The sequence below is a fragment of the Paracoccidioides lutzii genome, assembly GCF_000150705.2.
Source record: "Paracoccidioides lutzii Pb01 unplaced genomic scaffold supercont2.20, whole genome shotgun sequence".
In the NCBI taxonomy this organism is placed as follows: domain Eukaryota; kingdom Fungi; phylum Ascomycota; class Eurotiomycetes; order Onygenales; family Ajellomycetaceae; genus Paracoccidioides; species Paracoccidioides lutzii.
The window spans coordinates 619738-638553 of NW_015440966.1; the positions used below are offsets into that span (position 1 = coordinate 619738).

The 18816-nt window shown below is 42.2% G+C and overlaps 6 protein-coding genes across 6 annotated transcripts; 2 read left to right on the forward strand and 4 right to left on the reverse strand.

Annotated features, from left to right (window-relative positions):
- Nucleotides 1–2580: 2580 nt before the first annotated feature.
- PAAG_12294 (hypothetical protein) lies at nucleotides 2581–2883 on the reverse strand (the record flags this gene model as incomplete). The annotated part of the gene is made up of 1 exon (XM_015847806.1): nucleotides 2581–2883. The coding sequence occupies one exon, from the start codon at nucleotides 2881–2883 to the stop codon at nucleotides 2581–2583; it is 303 nt and encodes a 100-aa protein (XP_015702602.1).
- A 526-nt stretch (nucleotides 2884–3409) lies between these two features.
- PAAG_12295 (hypothetical protein) lies at nucleotides 3410–3622 on the reverse strand (the record flags this gene model as incomplete). Its single annotated transcript, XM_002791309.2, has 1 exon — nucleotides 3410–3622. One exon carries the CDS (start codon nucleotides 3620–3622, stop codon nucleotides 3410–3412), a length of 213 nt encoding a protein of 70 aa, XP_002791355.2.
- Nucleotides 3623–3882: 260 nt separating this feature from the next.
- On the forward strand, nucleotides 3883–6320 carry PAAG_06902 (hypothetical protein; the record flags this gene model as incomplete). Its single annotated transcript, XM_015846052.1, has 13 exons — nucleotides 3883–4093; nucleotides 4160–4200; nucleotides 4265–4337; nucleotides 4390–4607; nucleotides 4670–4806; nucleotides 4860–4941; nucleotides 4992–5273; nucleotides 5340–5509; nucleotides 5573–5660; nucleotides 5759–5806; nucleotides 5868–5979; nucleotides 6083–6189; nucleotides 6252–6320. 13 exons carry the CDS (start codon nucleotides 3883–3885, stop codon nucleotides 6318–6320), a joined length of 1638 nt encoding a protein of 545 aa, XP_015700487.1.
- Nucleotides 6321–7123: 803 nt separating this feature from the next.
- On the reverse strand, nucleotides 7124–8833 carry PAAG_06903 (hypothetical protein; the record flags this gene model as incomplete). Its single annotated transcript, XM_002791311.2, has 2 exons — nucleotides 7124–8470; nucleotides 8684–8833. 2 exons carry the CDS (start codon nucleotides 8831–8833, stop codon nucleotides 7124–7126), a joined length of 1497 nt encoding a protein of 498 aa, XP_002791357.1.
- A 643-nt stretch (nucleotides 8834–9476) lies between these two features.
- Nucleotides 9477–9980, reverse strand: PAAG_06904 (hypothetical protein; the record flags this gene model as incomplete). The annotated part of the gene is made up of 2 exons (XM_002791312.2): nucleotides 9477–9796; nucleotides 9833–9980. 2 exons carry the CDS (start codon nucleotides 9978–9980, stop codon nucleotides 9477–9479), a joined length of 468 nt encoding a protein of 155 aa, XP_002791358.2.
- A 3911-nt stretch (nucleotides 9981–13891) lies between these two features.
- Nucleotides 13892–14657, forward strand: PAAG_06906 (adenine phosphoribosyltransferase; the record flags this gene model as incomplete). Its single annotated transcript, XM_002791314.2, has 2 exons — nucleotides 13892–14393; nucleotides 14515–14657. 2 exons carry the CDS (start codon nucleotides 13892–13894, stop codon nucleotides 14655–14657), a joined length of 645 nt encoding a protein of 214 aa, XP_002791360.1.
- Between the last annotated feature and the right edge of the window lie 4159 nt (nucleotides 14658–18816).

Consider the following 18816-nt stretch of genomic DNA (forward strand, 5'->3'; position numbering starts at 1 on the left):
TGAGCAAGGCGCCTACTCTTGGGAACCAGTAAGAGCTCCTCTTGAGCAGGACAGGCGTAAGCAGCAATGGAACGATGATACATGGAAGCAAGACCCGGAATTTAGTGGTGGGGGAAGAAGGCAATGATGGTCACCCAGATTTTTTTGTGTTTTTTACGAATTTTCATATAATGGATTGGCAATTTTCATGTGCAACTTGGAAAAGAGTATTGTTCCTTCAGCAGAGGGCGTTAATTTTAGGCTATGGGCTTTCTTTTTTACAGAGACGGAGCACAAATGGATCCAAGGTCTGTTGATATTTCGAATTTTTTTTTTTCTTGCTACCTGACACGGGCATCCACATGTGAAGTTTACAGCAACTTCTGTACCTATGGACAACGCATTTACAAATGAAACTACCAGTAAATCTTCTGATAAATTGCATTTCTAGTTTTCCAGCTGAAAAGATTATGACGTCAATTATCATATTGTGTCGAATCCTTCTGTCACAACATTGAAAAACCCCGACTCTGTATAATCCACGTTTATATCTTCCGAGGTTGATATGCGAAAAATCAAATGCTTTTTTCGCGTATCAACCATGAGCAGGGCATACTTTGTTAGAGAGTTTTCAGGGAGAATTAAGCTTAAATATCCGCCAATCAGAAATATTCTGCTGGGTTGTTTGTAGGTGAGAACAACCTGTGTTGTGTTTAAACCTAATTTGAACATATCTTGGCATCCATCTCCTCTGGAAATGCTTTCAGCAGTACTTGACCATCATATTCTGATGAATGCCTTTTTTGAGGTGTAAAGGTACACCGACCAGGAGTCCCAGGAACTTGACTAGGACTCAATCGAAACGTTAAATTCCTTGATATACGATGACTATGCTAAGTGAATCCTGTTAACTACTTCTTGTACGCCCTTTTCCACGCTGCAAACCATGTATAACCCAGATCTGTTTTATGTTCCCGTTGCGAAATGCGTGAGAGAAAAATATTCAAGAGAACGTGATGTCAAGAGGGGATTCAATGTCGAGATTGGGAGGATGCACTCAGAAACATTCTACACAAATCTCCCTGGGAGCGCTACAAGATACCTGGTTATGGAAAATATCAACCTCCTATTCCTTGTCCCGTCATATTTAACGATGCCAAGAAGCCAGTACCAGCATACTCTCTGCTAGCTTAGCCCCAGCGGTACTCCAGGTTTCGATGCTGCACACATTTTGAATCAATCCCATTCATCGTGAGTAGGATGGTCGAACGTTGGGATGGTAGGGTGCTCGGATGAAAGTGGGGCTAAAGGCGCAACTCCCATCAGTCCTCCAGCATATTCTCGCCCTATTGACGAGTCCCAAGATAAATTTGGCGTGGGACACTCATGGGCGGAATCCAGGAAGCTATCATGATTACTGGGACGTTTGCTTTTCCAGCTTGCTTGCAGGCTTTGTGTTTCTGATCCTTCCTTTCGGTTTGATCAAAGGGAAGATGTGCCCATCCTGACTGGAAATCAGGGACTTAAAAACTCCGCTGTTCTCCTAGGGCTTTTATTTGTCTGACCACTGAGGTTGTCATTTAAATGTCAACCCTTTATTTAGGGTGTTGACCATCAAATGAATGTTTCTAGAAAACGTCTGAACAGCAGCGTGCTGCCATTGCTATCTCTGAAACTTTTGATATGAAAAAGACATTACAAGTTCTTATCGACCCTCATTTTATTTGTGGGATTGTTTGGAATGGTTTCTGATACCTATACTTTTATGTTTACATTATGAAATGTTAAGTACCATCCTGTAAAGGTACAGCCTATAGGCCAAGTCTAGACTGTCATTGACGGTGGGTGACCCTTGGCCACTGAAATTGAAATCGAATCGTTCAACATGTCTACGCTGTTGAGGCTATAATATTACTCGCATTGTTGGGGCAGAATTCAACTGCTCCGCGGTGTACGGAGGCCCGCTTTATGGTTCGAAGAAGAAGAGGATTGTGGGGACGCTCCCAAGCGCTTCTCCTCTAAAACCGCCCTTGAATGGGATTTCCCCAGAAATTATTGCATTTTGTTTCCTTCTCTACCATTCTCTTTGCCCATTTCTCCTTTGTCTGCTGGTTCTTGTCTTTCGTTTCCAGTTCATGATCTAAAAAGCATGATTTTGCAATCCTTCTCTCATTTGTTAGGTTGAGAACTATGAAATGCTTTTATCATGTAGTTAATCTCTTCAATGAAAGCATACCCTGTCCTTACATTGGATGTCAGTTTTGAGTTGTTTAGCACAACTCTCCTCTCTTAAGTTTTCTTGCTTGGGTTTCTTCCACAGTTTATGTCTACTTAATTCGGACTAGTCTATTGTTGTATGATAAATCGTTGAACCCAACTTTTGATGTTCTTGTATTCTTCCAGTAACGATTGGGAATAGGGTTATTGAATGATACTTGAAACTGTCGAAGGGCAACTGAATCGTATGTATTCAAGCACACTGTCTTTGCTCACTTGGGCCTAGTGATATCCTTGGCATTAGATCTTTCTCATTAACCTTAACTAATTTTCTTAGGGTTTTCAAATTTTACCCGCTTGAATAGCTATGGCGTCGGCATTTATTTACCCGTGGCTCTTGAGGAATCTCTCCTTTCGTAGCCTTATTGGCTTGATTGACGGGTTTCCGCCGTTGCAGCAGAAAGCCAAATCAAAGGCTGAATTCTTTCCCTTCGGCACACTCATGATCCTGAGGAACTGCTTTGTTGCAATTTCCACGAGTAATAGCTGACGGTTTCTCGGGCACTGATACTTTACGTGGCCAGAATAGCCTTTTGACCGAATAGTTTCCCCACAAACTGCATTGTTTTCATCCGTGAACTCGAGGCTAGTGTAGCCATACTGGAAGATGGACCAACTGGGGAACATTCCAGAAACACCTGACTGCACACGGATTTTCTACTTTACGATTGCATAAATGGTCCTTTCACGGTTTTGTTGCTTAGCTACGTTTTTGGCGTGAAGGGATATATTTGTGATTGCTAAATGAAAATGAGCTTGGACGTTGTTTTACACAGAGAGTAGTAATTTCTGGGTATGCCTTCACCGGACGCATGTCTCCCTTTACCCCACTTAGTGGTCAGAGGCGCCAAGGTGGTGGCATATGAAAAGGCTCACCAGCAGATCCCCTTATTGTGGGAGCGTTGATTGAACCATTGTGCTAAAGGGGTCAATTTTTGGATGAAGTTGGCCATATTCCTCACACCCGTCGGGTTACTCTTTGCAAACCGAAATCGACAGAACATTTCTTTCCTTCAATAACGACCGTTACACTATTGTGTGATTTGAGAAGAAGTGATGGCGAATTAAATGAAGCTCATCCTGGCCTGCTAGCGGAAAAGTGAAAATTATCATGGTCTCGGCCTTCGAAAAAGTCAAGCACGCAGCAAAAGATTTACACTTGCCGAGATTGACGTCGTGATTTGACAAGGTTCGAGATCAATGTGCCAGGCATTGATAACATGCCCACGTTTTCTGAGACTGCGGTTATTTTCTTACCGCGTGAGCATTGACTCTCCCCGTAGAGCAGTCGTGGAGGTGTTACAGGATCTACCCAGACCAGCAGTCGGGTGGTCCTATTTCCTAAGTATGACAACTTCTTCGTCATGTTTTTGAATATAGAGCTGAGGAGTGTTGGGAGAAACCGCCTAGTCCGAGCCCAAGATCTCACTCTCTGTTGGGATAAGTTTGATAACCATGGATATTTTACCCTCCTAACTACTTCATTTCTTACATTTCCTCCTGAGTCCTCTAAAATAATGAGGATTAATCTTCTTCTCGAAAGAAAAGAAAAGCCGCCAGGAACTCATTTTCCAATTTCAATGCCAGCCATTCATTTCGATCAGTTCCATTTTCACCTCTCTGAGTATGTCGATTGGTCCAATAAAACAAGACCAGAATGTCCTGCACACATCCAGTGCCATTATTGATGCTGGAGATCGTCCGAGCATCTCCAATGAACCCAAAAATACCCGGAAGGACTTGGTCACAACACGATACCTAGAAGAATTGAACTTTCGAGAAGCCAGTCCTGACAAAGTTTTCTTCGATGGCGCAGGTTTGCGCGAATTGGATCCAGGTATGTTACTCTGCTGTTTGATAATCTATCGTTCAACCCAGTACAGGCTAATTTTGGGCTTGTAAGATCTGGTCACTCTAAATCCAGACTCCACGGAAAACCCTCGTGTATCAACCCCTATATGTTTCCGCAGAATATTCTGCTGTATCAGGCACTTTTAACTTGAGATAGAATTGGTCCCGAAATGCCAAGTGGGTGACTACAGCCCTAACGGGGGGGTATTGTTTTCTACCTACTTTCTCCAGTTAGCTTCACAATTTCTGTTTATTGAACGGATTTCTCTTATACAACTCCAGGTACCATATTCGCTCCGGCACTGCTCCTCGTGATGGCCGACCTTGGCATAAAAAATCCCACTCTAGGTGCCGTCCAAATCTCCATTTTTGTTTTTGCATTTTCCCTTGGTCCTCTTTTTGCTGCCCCTCTGAGTGAGATTTACGGAAGAACCATCGTCGTTAGTCTAGGCAATGTAGCGTTTATTGCCTTCTCTTTGGGAGCCGGTTTCGCCCAAAATGTAAACTCCTCCTGGAGCCCCACAGAAATATGTTGTCATTGGGCTGGCTAACTAGGAGGCAGGCAGTTCAACTTTCTGTGTGCCGTTTCTTTGCTGGAGTTGGAGGCTCTGGTGGGCTGGCGGTTTTTGGCGGCGTTCTTGCAGATATTTGGGACCTAGAAGAACGAACTAAGGCTTCTGCCTTGATGTCCACCTTACTGTGAGTTCCTACGTCCAATGAATATGTAGGTATTCTATTCTGATACCACCCAGAATTTTAGGGCCTGTTGTTGGCCCAGCCTGTGGTGGTTGGATCTCCGAGCGAGCTTCGTGGAGATGGACCTGTTGGGTTCCGGTAAGGATAATCTTCCCGCAGCTCTTTTGTCATTGCTAATACCGGGTCAGGCCACGGCTGCTGCATTCTTACAGATTGCAGCCCTTTTGTACATGAGAGAGTCATATGCTCCAGTACTTCTTGAGCGGAAACTTCTCAAAAATAGACGATTATGCCCACAGAGGGAGTTGTATACCGTAATGGATTTACGCCTGGAGAGTGTGCCGAGAAAAGGGACACTTATCTCATCTGCTATTCGCCCGGTCATGTACTTACTTGTTGATCCTGTTCTACTTTTACTCTCATTGTACTTCTCGTCGGTGTTTGGGGAAGTATATCTTCTTATTGTAACAGTATGCAGAGAGTGCTCACTCTTACCAGCCTTGAGTGTATAAAACTGACCTCATCCAAACATATAGTTTCCAGAAATCTTCGGGGAAGGCTATGGCCACTCTGCTGGATTTGTCGGCGTTGATCTCCTTGCCCAGGGGGTTGGAAATATGATAGGTCTGGTTGCGACTGTTAAAGCACATCGGATTATTTACAAACGCCAGACTCGCCCCGATCATATATACAACCCAGAGTCCAGGTACCAGGGTCACATTCTTCATTGGTAATGTTTGCAAATCAACTAATGTGTACAATATACTAGATTGGTGCCTGCTTTTCCCGGGGCTCTTTTGCTAGTAGCCGGTTTATTCCTCTATGGGTTTTCTGCACTAAAATATCACTTCATCGTGGTGAGTTCACATTTATTTGCCTGCAGCCCGATTCCTACCTATACTTCTTGAAAGTTACATGTTTATTAGAATGCTTGACTTATTTAACAACCTCAAAGCCACTAGTTGGCTTCGTAGTCTTCGCTGCTGGAGCAATGAATATATTTGTAGGAGGATACCCCAGTGCCTGTACCATAAAGAAATGTAAGGCTAACCTAGAATATTTAGATGGCAATCCAGCTTTACATTGTGGACTGTTTCGCTTACCCTGCTTCAGCTGTGGCCACATGCAAGTTATACATTTCCAGATTAAAAATGCTTTATATGCTAAGCTCGCGCAGTATCTTTTCTCCGTTTTGTCTTCGCCGGAGGCAAGTATCATTCCAACGTCCATTCATGGCCCCAGAAATAGTCATATATCCAACTCTAAATTGCTCTTCTAGTATTTCCACTTTTCGGCTCGCGCCTCTTTGAAACCCTGGGGGTTGACTGGGGTGCAGGATTACTAGCATTCTTATCGCTGGGTCTTGGTGTTCCGTTCCTCCCACTTGTTCGTAAGCCCCCTTGTGAATGGAAATTTTTGAGATCCTTGTGCTAACCGATCATATATAGATATATCTGTATGGTAAGAAGCTCCGTGAGATAGGGAAGCGAAACATGCAAAAGATTGTCTCGCGCTAGGAGCTGTTATATACCTATGGAAGTATTGGCACAGCGATCACAGGGAACACAGGGTGGAGTGCTGGTGTTAAGGTTGAATACGGTGTATTCCGCAAATGTCAAGAAATTATTATTTACACTGCTGGCGGGACTTGAACTGTTATTAGGTATTTCAAACTGGGGGATTGGAACTTGAAAATTGGGTGTAGAACAGAAATGATGCACCAAATCTGCACATTTAGAATAGCAGCAGAGAAAATGTGAACGTTGTGTGTCGTAGTTGAAAAGTGTCAGATTGTTGGTCGCAAATTGTATAGTTTACTCCAGGTATGTTTGTGAGTGTGCAGTCTCTACTATTGATTGGAGCCACAATGGATGGTTAGATATAACCCTAGAGATGGCTTTTTGGATTAATATAACTACCCGAAATAGTGGATATGCATCAGTGATATAAAATTCATTTACAATGAATTGATTCAGGGAGTATTCAAAGTTGTAGAAGATTAATAAGTGACTCTGATATGGTTTCAGTACATGTATTTCATTTGCACAAGAGGTTGATAGTGCATTCGGGAAGGATGGAGGTGGATTTAGTTCGCGGGGTGAAGCAAACCGATAAATCATGCAGCTGGTTCGTGGTAGGTAGCAAATTGCCATCAAAATTATTGACTTCATGAAATATGCTCAGGCTGCAGCCTGCTGTGAAACGGTGAAATATAATGCATCAAACGCTAAAAAAACGCGACAGTGGATGTGTATGTAATACAGAAAAAATCTGATGTCGAATAACGGCAAATAGTACGAAAAGATAACTGTACAGTCTGTCATTTCAGCCCGCTAGAATGGCCAAGTTTCTGGATGAGCGTAGCAGCTTGTTCCGCCGAATAACCAAAAAACACAGGCCCTTGAAACACCATCTTCGGTTGCACAGGAGGGGACGGAGGAGATCTGGTTTCATGAGGATTGAGTGGAGTATTTGGGAAGTTGGGTGGTTGAAGCTCAGGGCTTTCCTGTTTTTCTAAATTAGCTGCCAAAGAGCCAGGAAACGCTGTAGCGCCCGGAGGGACTTCTTTAGGCGCAAGAGTATGGAATGGACAACGGCCCGCAGGCAGTGACGTTTTCGATTTCCTGGGAATTGGAGTTGAGATGGATGAGATATCCGGAGCAGTCTTCTCATAATCTGCACCCGTAGGTGCGTTTAGGGAAACAATGGAACTCTGAGCGACTTCTTGAGAAACTGGAACATGGATTCCCCACGGCCTACTAGGTGACTCGCCTACTCGAACATCTCTCAGAGGTCGTTCGAAATAACTGCGTCTTTCCTCCACCTCACCGTTCCCTCTTTCATGGGAAGGTGACATGACCTCTTCTAATTTTGAAGACTTAGCGCTAACATCTTCAGCCCACTTTTCTACCCTTCCAACAGAAACAGACTCCGTGCCACCCGGCCTACTATGCTCTTCGGTTGAGGGAAGATACGGTTGATGATAAAGCCCTAGTCCCTTGATCATATTGACCATGTCACCATATTTCTCGTCGAGTTGGCGGATGCTCTGCGAATCTTTTTGATAACGCTGGATACAAATAGCGTGGCTTCGAGGTATCTCATGCTTGTGGTTTTGGAAATATTTTGCCACTTCCTCTGGAGAGTGGTCATCTAGATATCTAATTGGACATCTGGGAACAGCATCCCGAACCGAAGCAGAGTGTGTACCCTGGAGAGATTCAGCCCTGATAGGGTCAAGAACTTGCGCACAAGAGTCTAAATTCCCGTTCGCCAAGGTGGAAGGGGTAACCCCATGGCCATTTGGAATGGCAAATGGACACTGAAGATTCCCCCGCACTCCGTTGGTTGTGAAATCACGCTCAATAGAAGACCTAGCTTTGGCATCCACCGCAACAAGACATGTATTTGCATTTTGATGATGCCCATCCCGTATGTCCCGTCTGGTCCGTCTATCAGCCAAACTTCTGTACGCGTCAAGTCCTTTGGCAATTGCCTCGAACTCTAGAGCTGCAAGGTAGCCAGCCTTTTCTACGTCGTAGATCCACCCAGTGGTATCTGTAGATACGTCGTAGTTGTTTTTTTGGAATGGTAGGGGTAAAATCTTCTCCGCTACTTCTGTTCTAGAAGCTGATCGATTAGGGAGCTGATCGGCGAGCTTCAGGTACTGTTGATCACAACATTAGATAATGCCAATTGGGTAGTTGTGGTGTAAAGAGTGAGTAGAGAATAAGGTAATGCCATATCAGCTAATACATGCAAATTGAATCGGTCACTGCCGCATAGAAGCAGCTACTGATCTAGAGCTAATCAAAGGTTTTCTCATCACAAGGCATTGAGGGAACGGAAATTTCGAAGCAGAGAAAGAGTAACAACGTACCTCATCATGAGCAAACTGCAGTTTGCTCCGTAACTCCCTTTCCTGCCATGTCAGTTTCTGAATGGTTTCAATAAGAGTATCAAAGCCTCTGGCAAGAGCTAAGATTTGTTTGTCTTGCTCGGATTCCTCTGCGATTCGAGCAGGGGACATGCTACAGGATCCTAGCAATGAAGGTAAAAGCAGGATAGACAGCACAAGGTATGAAACAAATCCCCAATTTAACGACACTGATGCATCATATCTGAATGTCTTTCTGGAGGAAATCAGGTTTACAGGGAATATGAAAGAAAAGGAATGAAGCAAAGAGTAGAGAACACAAAAAAAGACGCTGTTGAATTTAATATCAGTAGTCACTCGATCAAAGGACTCATTAAGCGGCCTGGTCCGTGCATCACTAAACTTCACGTGATTTCTTATTTGCCAACGCCAACCTTACTGGCTAAAATCATCAACTTCGAAACTAACATCACTGCCCTTAACGATATACAAAACACTTCAGTATCAGCATTAAAAATCATGAGTTGGTAAGTCCTTCTTCTGTATTTGGTACTTTAAATGTTATGTGTATCATCAGCAGTGATATCAATAAGTCTGGTCCCTTAAAATCCATATAACTCCAGGCTACCCAAATCTCCAAAAATTCCATATAATTTCCAACCTTGTTATGTCTTGCCAATCTAGCTGACAAAGGCTGACATTTCACGGCTGTGGAGACGTCTATTCATTATTATCAGATTGAATCAACCGTATGGATTCGGTTCGATTCCCCCGGGTTTTCTACTCCGTACAAAGGTCAACCCAAACATGGCCGGCAGTTCGATAAATCTGGTGTCGGCAGCCGCGTCGGAAGAGGAGCTTTTGGAATAGCCTTAGGCCCGGCTGACCACTCTCTCATTATTTCCTGGGCTATGGCGTTTGGTTTGCCCTGGCTTGCCCAGGTCGTTTTCAGTTTCCCGTTTGTGCCCTGTTGGACAGTTTGGATAAGCTGCTGGCCTTTCTTTCCAGTCGGTGGATTCTTACGAAGAGAATCTAGCCCCCGAAGCGGGTCTGTTTCTTCTTGTTTGCAATCATTTGTGGAGGACGTGGAAAATCCCGGGTGTTGAGGGGTTAAGGCTTGGGTTTGACGTCCGTATATCACGTGATTCTAACCTGTCTTGTCAACGGTGATTCGCTCGATATCCAAATGCTTGAATGGCGGGAAAAGTTCGAAATCATACGATATGCGACCGTGGAAGCCGAATGATATGAACTGTTCATCATCTTTGACCTTGCCCACGTCAAGGGATGGCGACGACATGGTTTCAGGGGGTCAGCCACTAATTTAGTGACGAACTGGTTGCAGGACTGAAAGCCGAGTCTCGGGGTGTGATTTTTTGCGATTTTTGGGATGAATTTACATATGGTGAGGGATGTTAAACATTGTGCTCAGAAAGGTGATTTGAATGGTGAGATGTTCAATGGGGGGGAATGGCATGGGTTATAAGCCTCCTCGATGTGATATCCCGTCGCCGCAGCCAATTAGATCTTCCCCGCTCGCTTACGAGCTGCGCATTCCGGCCTTGAGTTTCCTTCAACTCTTTTCAGTCAATTCGAGTTCGCATTATGAGGTCGTGGCTCTAATTTGACCCAACAGATCCCAACTGTGCCAGCTATGCAAAGGAATCTCCAACATGTTATTACGTCTTCCAAGATCTAATAGCTCGACATGGATTCGTCTGTTAGACTGTTCCATGGGCCAACTCCTCCATTCCATCTCTCACTCTTTTCTTTCTTCCAAATGGGAGTGATTTGACGCAGTAAACCTTGGAACTGGTTGTCATTTCCTCATTGTGCCCCTGACGATGTTGCTTCCGTTGGTCTGTCCACTATACCTTCTCCACATACCCATCTGGACAGGCCTTTCCAAATCCCCCATCCCGTATGTTGCAGATTCTCGTCTGCACCCGAGGTCAGTCAGCGAAGCTGCTATTCCTGCTTTACTAGATAGTGGCCCTGCCAATTCCCCGATTTATCTACTTGTTTCCCTCTGTCCATGCTGACGATATGGCGTGAATGCAGCTACCTAACTCTGCAAGGCACAGACTAGTGCTGAGCTATTAACATTCCATCTTCCCAATAGTGCTCTTTTCAAAGCTGCCATGTTTTTAACCCCTCACTTAAAATCTTTTCTCCCCCTTTTACAAAGGGATTTTGTTCCTGAAACATGACGTATGGCTCAGTATTTGGGAAGGGATTACACGTGATTTGTGAAGCCCTAAGTGCTCTACCTAGAGCCCCCAAGCCTGACGAAACTGGTTCCTTCATCTCAAATGCTGCCTAATCACATCAATATTCTTTTTGAGAAGTTGAATTGTCATTTATCTTATCCAACATCTTTCCTATATTTGCCAGGGGAACCATCCGGAGTTCTGCTACATGTGACTACATTTATCCTACACATGTTTTACCCTACTTCTCACCACATGAACGATTTCCCAGGTCAGCAGTACATCACCTCCCAATCCAGATGATCCGGTCTGCATTATAAAACCCTTATGCCCAGAGGAAGTGGAATGAAGGAGCTCCGTGTGGTAAAACGTTGAGTTTATGTTTATTGTTAATTGTCATCATGGCGGAGTCGAGAAGTCCCCAAGTACAGCTAAACACAGCATAGAGGTTTGCATCAGAGAATCAATTTTTACGGAAGGAGAATGGAAGAAGCAGAGTGAGAGGGAAGAGATTAGAGTTAATCTACAAGTGTTAGTATTCCCGTTTTCCTAAATCACAAACAGTGAATGCCGTGATAACTACAATCTGCATATGGAAGAGAAAACACTTATATCATAAGAGTGCAACAGTTCAACTACCAGTCAGGTACGCTGTGCTACCCCTATCCATATGTGTGACATATTTGACAAAAGGGAAGAATAGAAATGAAACAGGAAATGGGAAAAGGGAAGGACACACAAGTAATCCTGATGAATTATACAGGGAATGTTTCCCACGCGCGGCGTATGGGGTGTGGTTTGTGGGGGAGAGCAGAGAAAATAGTTGAGTCTCGCATAGCAAGATTGTTTAACTATAACTACCCATTACAAGAGTTTCTTGTCCGAAATATGCTCTCAGTGTCCCAGTGAATCAACAAACAGAACTATCTAGCCCTACCAGTGTCAGTGATACGTTGGGCGGCATTTAGTTTTGTTCGTCAAAGAAATAACATCATTCCATGCAAAGGAAAAAAAAAAAAAAAAAAGAAAAAAAAAAAAGGTTCACACCAGTTCTCATTCCAGGGTTTGACAAGTCATCAAAACAGGATTGCTGCATGCATGGTTTATTTTCTACCCTCCAGCTGGTTAACTACTGGATGGGGAGAGCTTTTGAAGGTGGCAGTTAAGCAAGAGAAGTATCCCCTACCGAACCGGGTGCCCAATAATGCGGAGTACCAGCAGCCGGTTTCCCCCACAATATTAACTCGGAGGAGACAGGTTGTCTCCTCATTATAGCTCGTAATTTTTTGTAAAATTAACATCCTGAATAATAAACAGCACATGGCCGCAAAGAGTTTTATTTTGAAGTTCGTGATGATTGAGATGTCATTAGTATGGATATCATTGCATGGGATGATTCAAGAATTCATAACTAAGAGAGGACTATCTATGCTGAATATGAAGCCAGAACAAATCTATAGAAGTATTTTTGTTCGTGAAACTCCAGTAATGAAAGAAAATGATTTGTTTGCCACGGGTAAAGCAGATACCGCGAAGTATGCTTTTCAAGTGACCAACATTTAACCTCTTATATATAACTAGTTAAGTTATATCACAAGTCCAGCTGTTTGTCTTACCTTGCGAGAAAAATAAACAGACTAATTCTACATCTGTACTTAACAATAGATCAACGAGCAGAAAATTAGAGAACAAACTCGGCCTTTTCCCCTGTCATGTTTTACACTGTTATCGGACACAGAGGTGGGGAGTATTCGCTTTGGACTGCGCGAATGGTGGCTGGCTTAGTCCACTTGCAAGGATATCATCGTGGGACCCTGGTTGGACCACTGGTCTGCGATTGATGAGGACGGAGGTTATAGGCTGAGAATGAAGAATTTCATCAACTGTATGTTCATTCCATCCCTAACGCATGGAAGAGTTGGGCTAATGCAGCGGAAAGGTGGTGTCGTCTCAATGAATCAGGAGTAAGTTACTAGCGATAATGAAAAGTACCTAGGTAAGGTGAAGTGAGATATTTATTTGGGTCCAACAAGTTGGAGTTTAATAATAATAAACAAAATCCCCAGATAGTTACCTAGGAAGTTATTACTCCGTAGTAATTTGACAGATCCATGAGGGTAGTTATGGTTTTGGGAACCCACATTCTCACCCCTTCAAGGATGTATTTGTTCCTGTCCATTTGTCGAATTCCTCGCTTGTCCCGTTTTAAAGTGGGGAAGAGATAACTCTGGCGGGATGAATGAAGATCCCGCATGTATATTGATAACTGGAAATTCGTATCAGGAGCCAGTGGTTAAGCCGTTAGATAAATCAGTTGAAAATAACCCTCCAAAAGAAAATACAGATAGTTATGAAAGGGCCACTCATACCTTGGCAGCTGTTGTCCTTTTATTGTGAAATTGTGAAATGTATGTAGTTAGTTAACTGTTTTTTGTGTTTTACATCAAGATTCTTATGACAGATCATATATTTAGTTAACTATTAGGAAATCTTTATAAGTCATATGGGGCAGTATAATTTATCCATCCTCTCTGTATCCTGACTGCTGCACCAAACCAAGAACCAAGGCACCATATGTGGTTTTGCGTGATGGTGAGACCAAAGGACGAGCATCCAATACTGTGCTGTGCCATCCCATCCCATACTTCTGTCCGACACGTATGCCATCTGCACCTCCGAATGGGTTGGCGGGGAGTAGGACAGCGGGACCTTGTAATCCAAACTGTTCCACTTAATCTTGGGGTCTGAATGATGGACGGGGATAGAAAGGATTTAAGGTTTTAAAGAGGATTTTATCCCCTTAATTTTCATTTTCTTAACTGTGTTCTATTACTGCGAATTTTTATTTGATCATATCATCTGTCACTGTGATTGTGCACATCCCAACAACTAATTAACGACTAATCAGCAAATCTGCCTCTTCAACATCTTCTTTTTTCTCCTCTCTTCTTCTCTCATCTTCTTTTCTCCTTCTTCCCCTTCGGCTCTCCCTTCATCAAGCATGAGTGACCCTCCCTCTAACCATCCGACATCCCATCATAGCGATGCCACCACCACCCAGGTCTCCGGACACCCCTCCACCAATCCCTCCGCCACCACCGAACTCTCCAGTCTTAAGATAAAGCTTCGCGGTGCCCTCCGCCAATTCCAGGACTTCCCTTCCAAAGGCATCTTGTTCGAAGACATCCTCCCTATCTTCGCGGATGTTTCTCTCCACGAAGCCCTGATAAGATGTTTAGAACTGCACATCCTCGAAACATACGGTGAAGACCAGAAGCCTGATGTCATTGTTGGTTTGGAAGCCAGAGGGTTCTTGTTTGGCCCTTCCCTCGCGTTGAGGTTGGGGGCTGCGTTCGTGCCCGTTAGGAAGAAGGGCAAGCTACCAGGTCCGGTTGAGACAGAGACATATCAGAAGGAATATGGTCAGGATTGCTTCCAGATACAGTCGGATTCTATCAAGCCGGGAAAGAAAGTAGTTGTGGTAGATGACATTATTGCAACAGGTATGCATTGTGCTCCCTTTCTCTTGTCTTGTTATGTCTTCGTTGTACGGGTCATTGTTTGAACAACCATTATACCACACAACCTTGGAATAACGCCGCTAACGCATATAACTCTGTTCAGGCGGATCTGCAGCCGCAGCTGGAGCTCTTGTTAAAAAGCTTGGAGGCAATCTTCTCGGATTCGTCTTCGTGCTTGATCTGGATTCCTGCAAGGGATGCGAAAAGCTCCCCGCCCCCACGTACACCATTCTGTCGACTCAATGATTTCTTCCACAATTGTCAATTGAAGGAGCTATTCCTCTCGATCGTCTCGCAACCCAACTGCTGTTGATATTTGATGTTTGACGTTTTGCTTCTTTTTGAGAAAGAGTTTGTAGACTTTGTGAATGTATCGTTTACGGAGTCTCCTTTAAAAAAGAAAACAGGATGTTTGCGTCCCTGATGCACCTGATTAGACACTACCTGTCATGTTTATGCCCTCTATTCCCTCCTCGTCTTATTTGACCTTCTCTGGGCCATGATCCTATATTGTGTATTCATCTTTTACGGTATCATGTTTTCTTCCCTTGACATCCTTAATAATATTAATGCCCTGTGTGTATTCCTCCTATTTTTGTTTTATGATTCTGAAATATACAAATGACTGGCTGATATGATGAGAGCATTCTTTCTGAACATAAATAACAATGGGAATTTCTCAATGAAAAAACTCTCTTCTCATCTAGCTGTCATCTCAACCACCCTCTCCGTTCCGTCTTCCGTTGGCATAACTACTAGCTTGGTATGCGAAAATTTGCCAGTGAGGTTTGGGAGGACGGCTTTTACGCTCACGCACACGCAATTTGCCCAGTGTCATTCCTGAACGCGCAGAAGTAATATCCACACATTGAATGTGCTTCGGCTCGTTCGAGTGGGATGAATTCCTTTTCGAAACCCTGTCGAAAATATTTGATTCTGCGACCCAATCGAGCTTACTAGATGCGAACAAAGAATCCAGCTAAACATCGTGAAAGATCCGATCTTCCCGCTCGTACTGGAGCAAAATCGCTGTCTTGCATTGCTGAAGTGGGAATCTAATATCATTAGCCAAGCATTTACAAAGATGTGCACCTTACCTAGGGTATGCTAGGGCCGGGCAATGTTACTGGAGAAATAACATATCTTTTTAATTAACAATGTCACCTCTAGAATTTTTTCCTTTTACTTTTTCTTTTTTCTTCTTTATATATATATATATATATATATACATGCTTCTAGTTTGATTTTGGCGAATTGGGGGGAGGTATGAGCATTAGAAAAACCAAAAGGAATACCGTAGCCGCATTGGCAGATGACATGCATGCAGGCCAATCTTGCCTGTGTGCATGCGTCCTGTGTGACCGCAGAGTTGTGGTTGCATGTGGCAGGCGAAGTTCTCTGCAGATACAAAACATAACAGATTCTGTGGCAGACAAACCATTACACTTTCAGACCCATGCCGACTGTTACATGTATAGATAGTTTCTAGGTCGATACATTACAATAAGCTTAGTGACGTTTTTTTGCTACCTGCTCCGCTGGCTTAAACCTTTTGGAAATGAAGTCAAGCTGTCTGTCTCTGGTTGCTTGCATCATTGGAATCAAGAGGACTGTGTTTGTTCCTTCTTCTCTCACTACCCAAAAACAATCAGAAGGTCTGATGTCCCGGCTGTCTTTGTCGCACTGGGTGAATCTGACCCCTTTTCACTGGTATTTCATCACTAGCCGCTCAACCACAGAACAATGCCTGTTCTGATTGATTTCGGCAGGGTTGACTGATACTGTCTCCGCCTCCCTCCAGTATGCTGTGGCGCTTATGGCCTCTGTCAATGGAAGCAGGAATAGGACAGTGAGAGACAACCACATCATGTGTTGCCAGGAGCACGCCAAGCCATATTCCCATTAAAAGTCACATGTTGACGTCCGTACAGACACCAAGACATGATGTTCTGACAAAATGACACACCATCTTGGTGATGAAAGAAGAAGGGCAAGGAAGCTCTCACTCTAGAGGATCTCAAGCCATTTAAAGACATCAGATTAACAGGTGAGAAGGTGAAGAGGCAGTCCACGGCTCTGCTGGGGGTAATGAGAAGTGACAATTTTTGTCTTGCGGGGGTTCCATGCGGTCGCCCCTCGCTGGAGGGCGATTTCTGTACCAGGACAACAACAACGAAGGGTGCCCCTGCTTGAAAGACTGATGCGTAACAGACCAGCAAAAGATATCCAGAAATCCAGGAACGCAACCCAGGTCGATGACGAGACACTTCCTAGCCTCAGGTGTTCCGTTAGCTTCCATCACAGCAGTCACCCCTTTCCTAGCAGTCACCACTTTTCTAGCGGTTCACACAACCGGCTGGCCATTTCTACATTACAAGCTTGTTTTAAATCAGTGGTGCTGATGGATAACAAGTCAAAACCTTTGATGACCACAATTTCGGGTCTCAAGAATGTGGTCTGAGAGCATTTAAGCACCTCAGCAAAATGACTGATCACTCAAAATAATGATTTGACAGAAGCATTCTTTTGAAAAGCTCCTTTTGACTCAAGGGCAAGGATGACATTAGTTGAAGGGACACAGAGAAGAATACCATGAGGTCATGATTTTGAGAGATGTGATTGTGGCTTCATTCTGCTCATAGTCTGAGAAGGAATCTATTTCTGAGCTCACAGTCATTCTTTCATGTGATCTATTTCAAGCATTTTTCTATTTTGTTCCCCTTCTCAAGATGTATAAATATTATTATATGCTTTACTGTTAAATGATTTCTACAATTTATCATATTTACTGATATACTTCATCTTAAAATTTTTATTTTTTCTATTTCTTTTACTATATTAAACTTCTATTTTCATAACTAATATAACTATTCAATACTTCCAATGTATAGAAGGTAAAAGTATAAAGAGATTTTACTACTGCTTAAAATTAGAATGATTATAGCTTATTTTTGAGAATTATTATGCAAGAAATATCACTTAAGTGATTTAGTTTTTGATAACTAACAAAAAGTATACTGATGCTACAACTAAGACTGTTGACTATATACAGAGATTATGAGATTGATAAGTCCTATTATAATATATAGATGATCAAACTAATATTATTTTGTGTAGCTTTTATGCTTTCATGAGGATAAATAGCAATATTTATCTCATTGCATATACAGATAAGAACTTTAAATATTATATTGACTGGTAATTAAGTTAGTTCAATATCACAAAGCAGAGCACTATTTAAATAAAGTGGAAATTCCTTTAACTACTCTACAAGAAAGTCATTAAAAAGAAGATGAATGAGATTATTAAGAAGTAAATCAGTAAAATAAGTCTTATCATATTATTTTAACTCTTCTGTTCTTATATCTAACTGACATCTATTATTTATATATTTTATTCTGAGATTATTGGTAGATGAATATAGTTTAAATTTTTTGATTAAATGCAAACTTACTCTCAGTGTTAGGAATTTGCTATTTATTCTCTACTATTATTAATATTTAAATATATCAGTAATTTTATACAAGTAGTATATAGTACAGCTGTAGCTGCTGATGCTTACGACTATCTATACATCTTATTCAGAAGTGTTTGTCAAAAGCAGTTATATTTAAAACTTTAATAATACTCTGCAGCACATTAAAATGATGAGCTTGACACAGAATCTAATAATCTTAAAGAATCTAACTGATAAGTAAAAAGATATCATTGAATATGATTTTTATTATAATGGTATAAAATAAACTCCGTAGCCTTTTCAATAGCATAAGACTGAGGTAAACAGTAATTGCAGCTGCTAAGGTAAATGATAATTACAAACTACTTAAACATTGGTATAGCGATCAACCTCACAATTATCTCATATATGAATAATATATAAATGTGGTAATTATATGATAACTGTACTAAGAAAAGTGCTAAGAAAAGAGCTATATAAACAGAGCTTTCTCTAAACTCATCTTTTAGAAATCATATTAGTATTTACTCAGATAACTTATCTAGTTAGCAATTGAACACCTGTTTTACCTATATCTAGATTGAAGCTATGATATAATACTAAGATCTATAACTTTCTTGCTCTTTTTAAAGAAGGTTTTTTAGATAAAAAATCTCTGAGAATTTCTGATAACTTTTGTTTTAAACCTCTGAGAAGACTGCTAGGATGTCAGAAGCAGCTAAAGAGTCTAACTGTCTATAAATATTAGACTGAGATATAATAACTCTGACTAAGAGAAATATAAAATCAAGAAATCTCATATTAAAGAAATATTTCCTTGTGTCAATTGAAGAGAATTCAGATCAAGTATATCAAGAGATTGCTGATCTTATAGATGAGATGAAAAACACTATAAAAAGAGTTAGAGCAAAATGAGATGAGAAGAGAAAGCAAATAAGTGAACTTGAT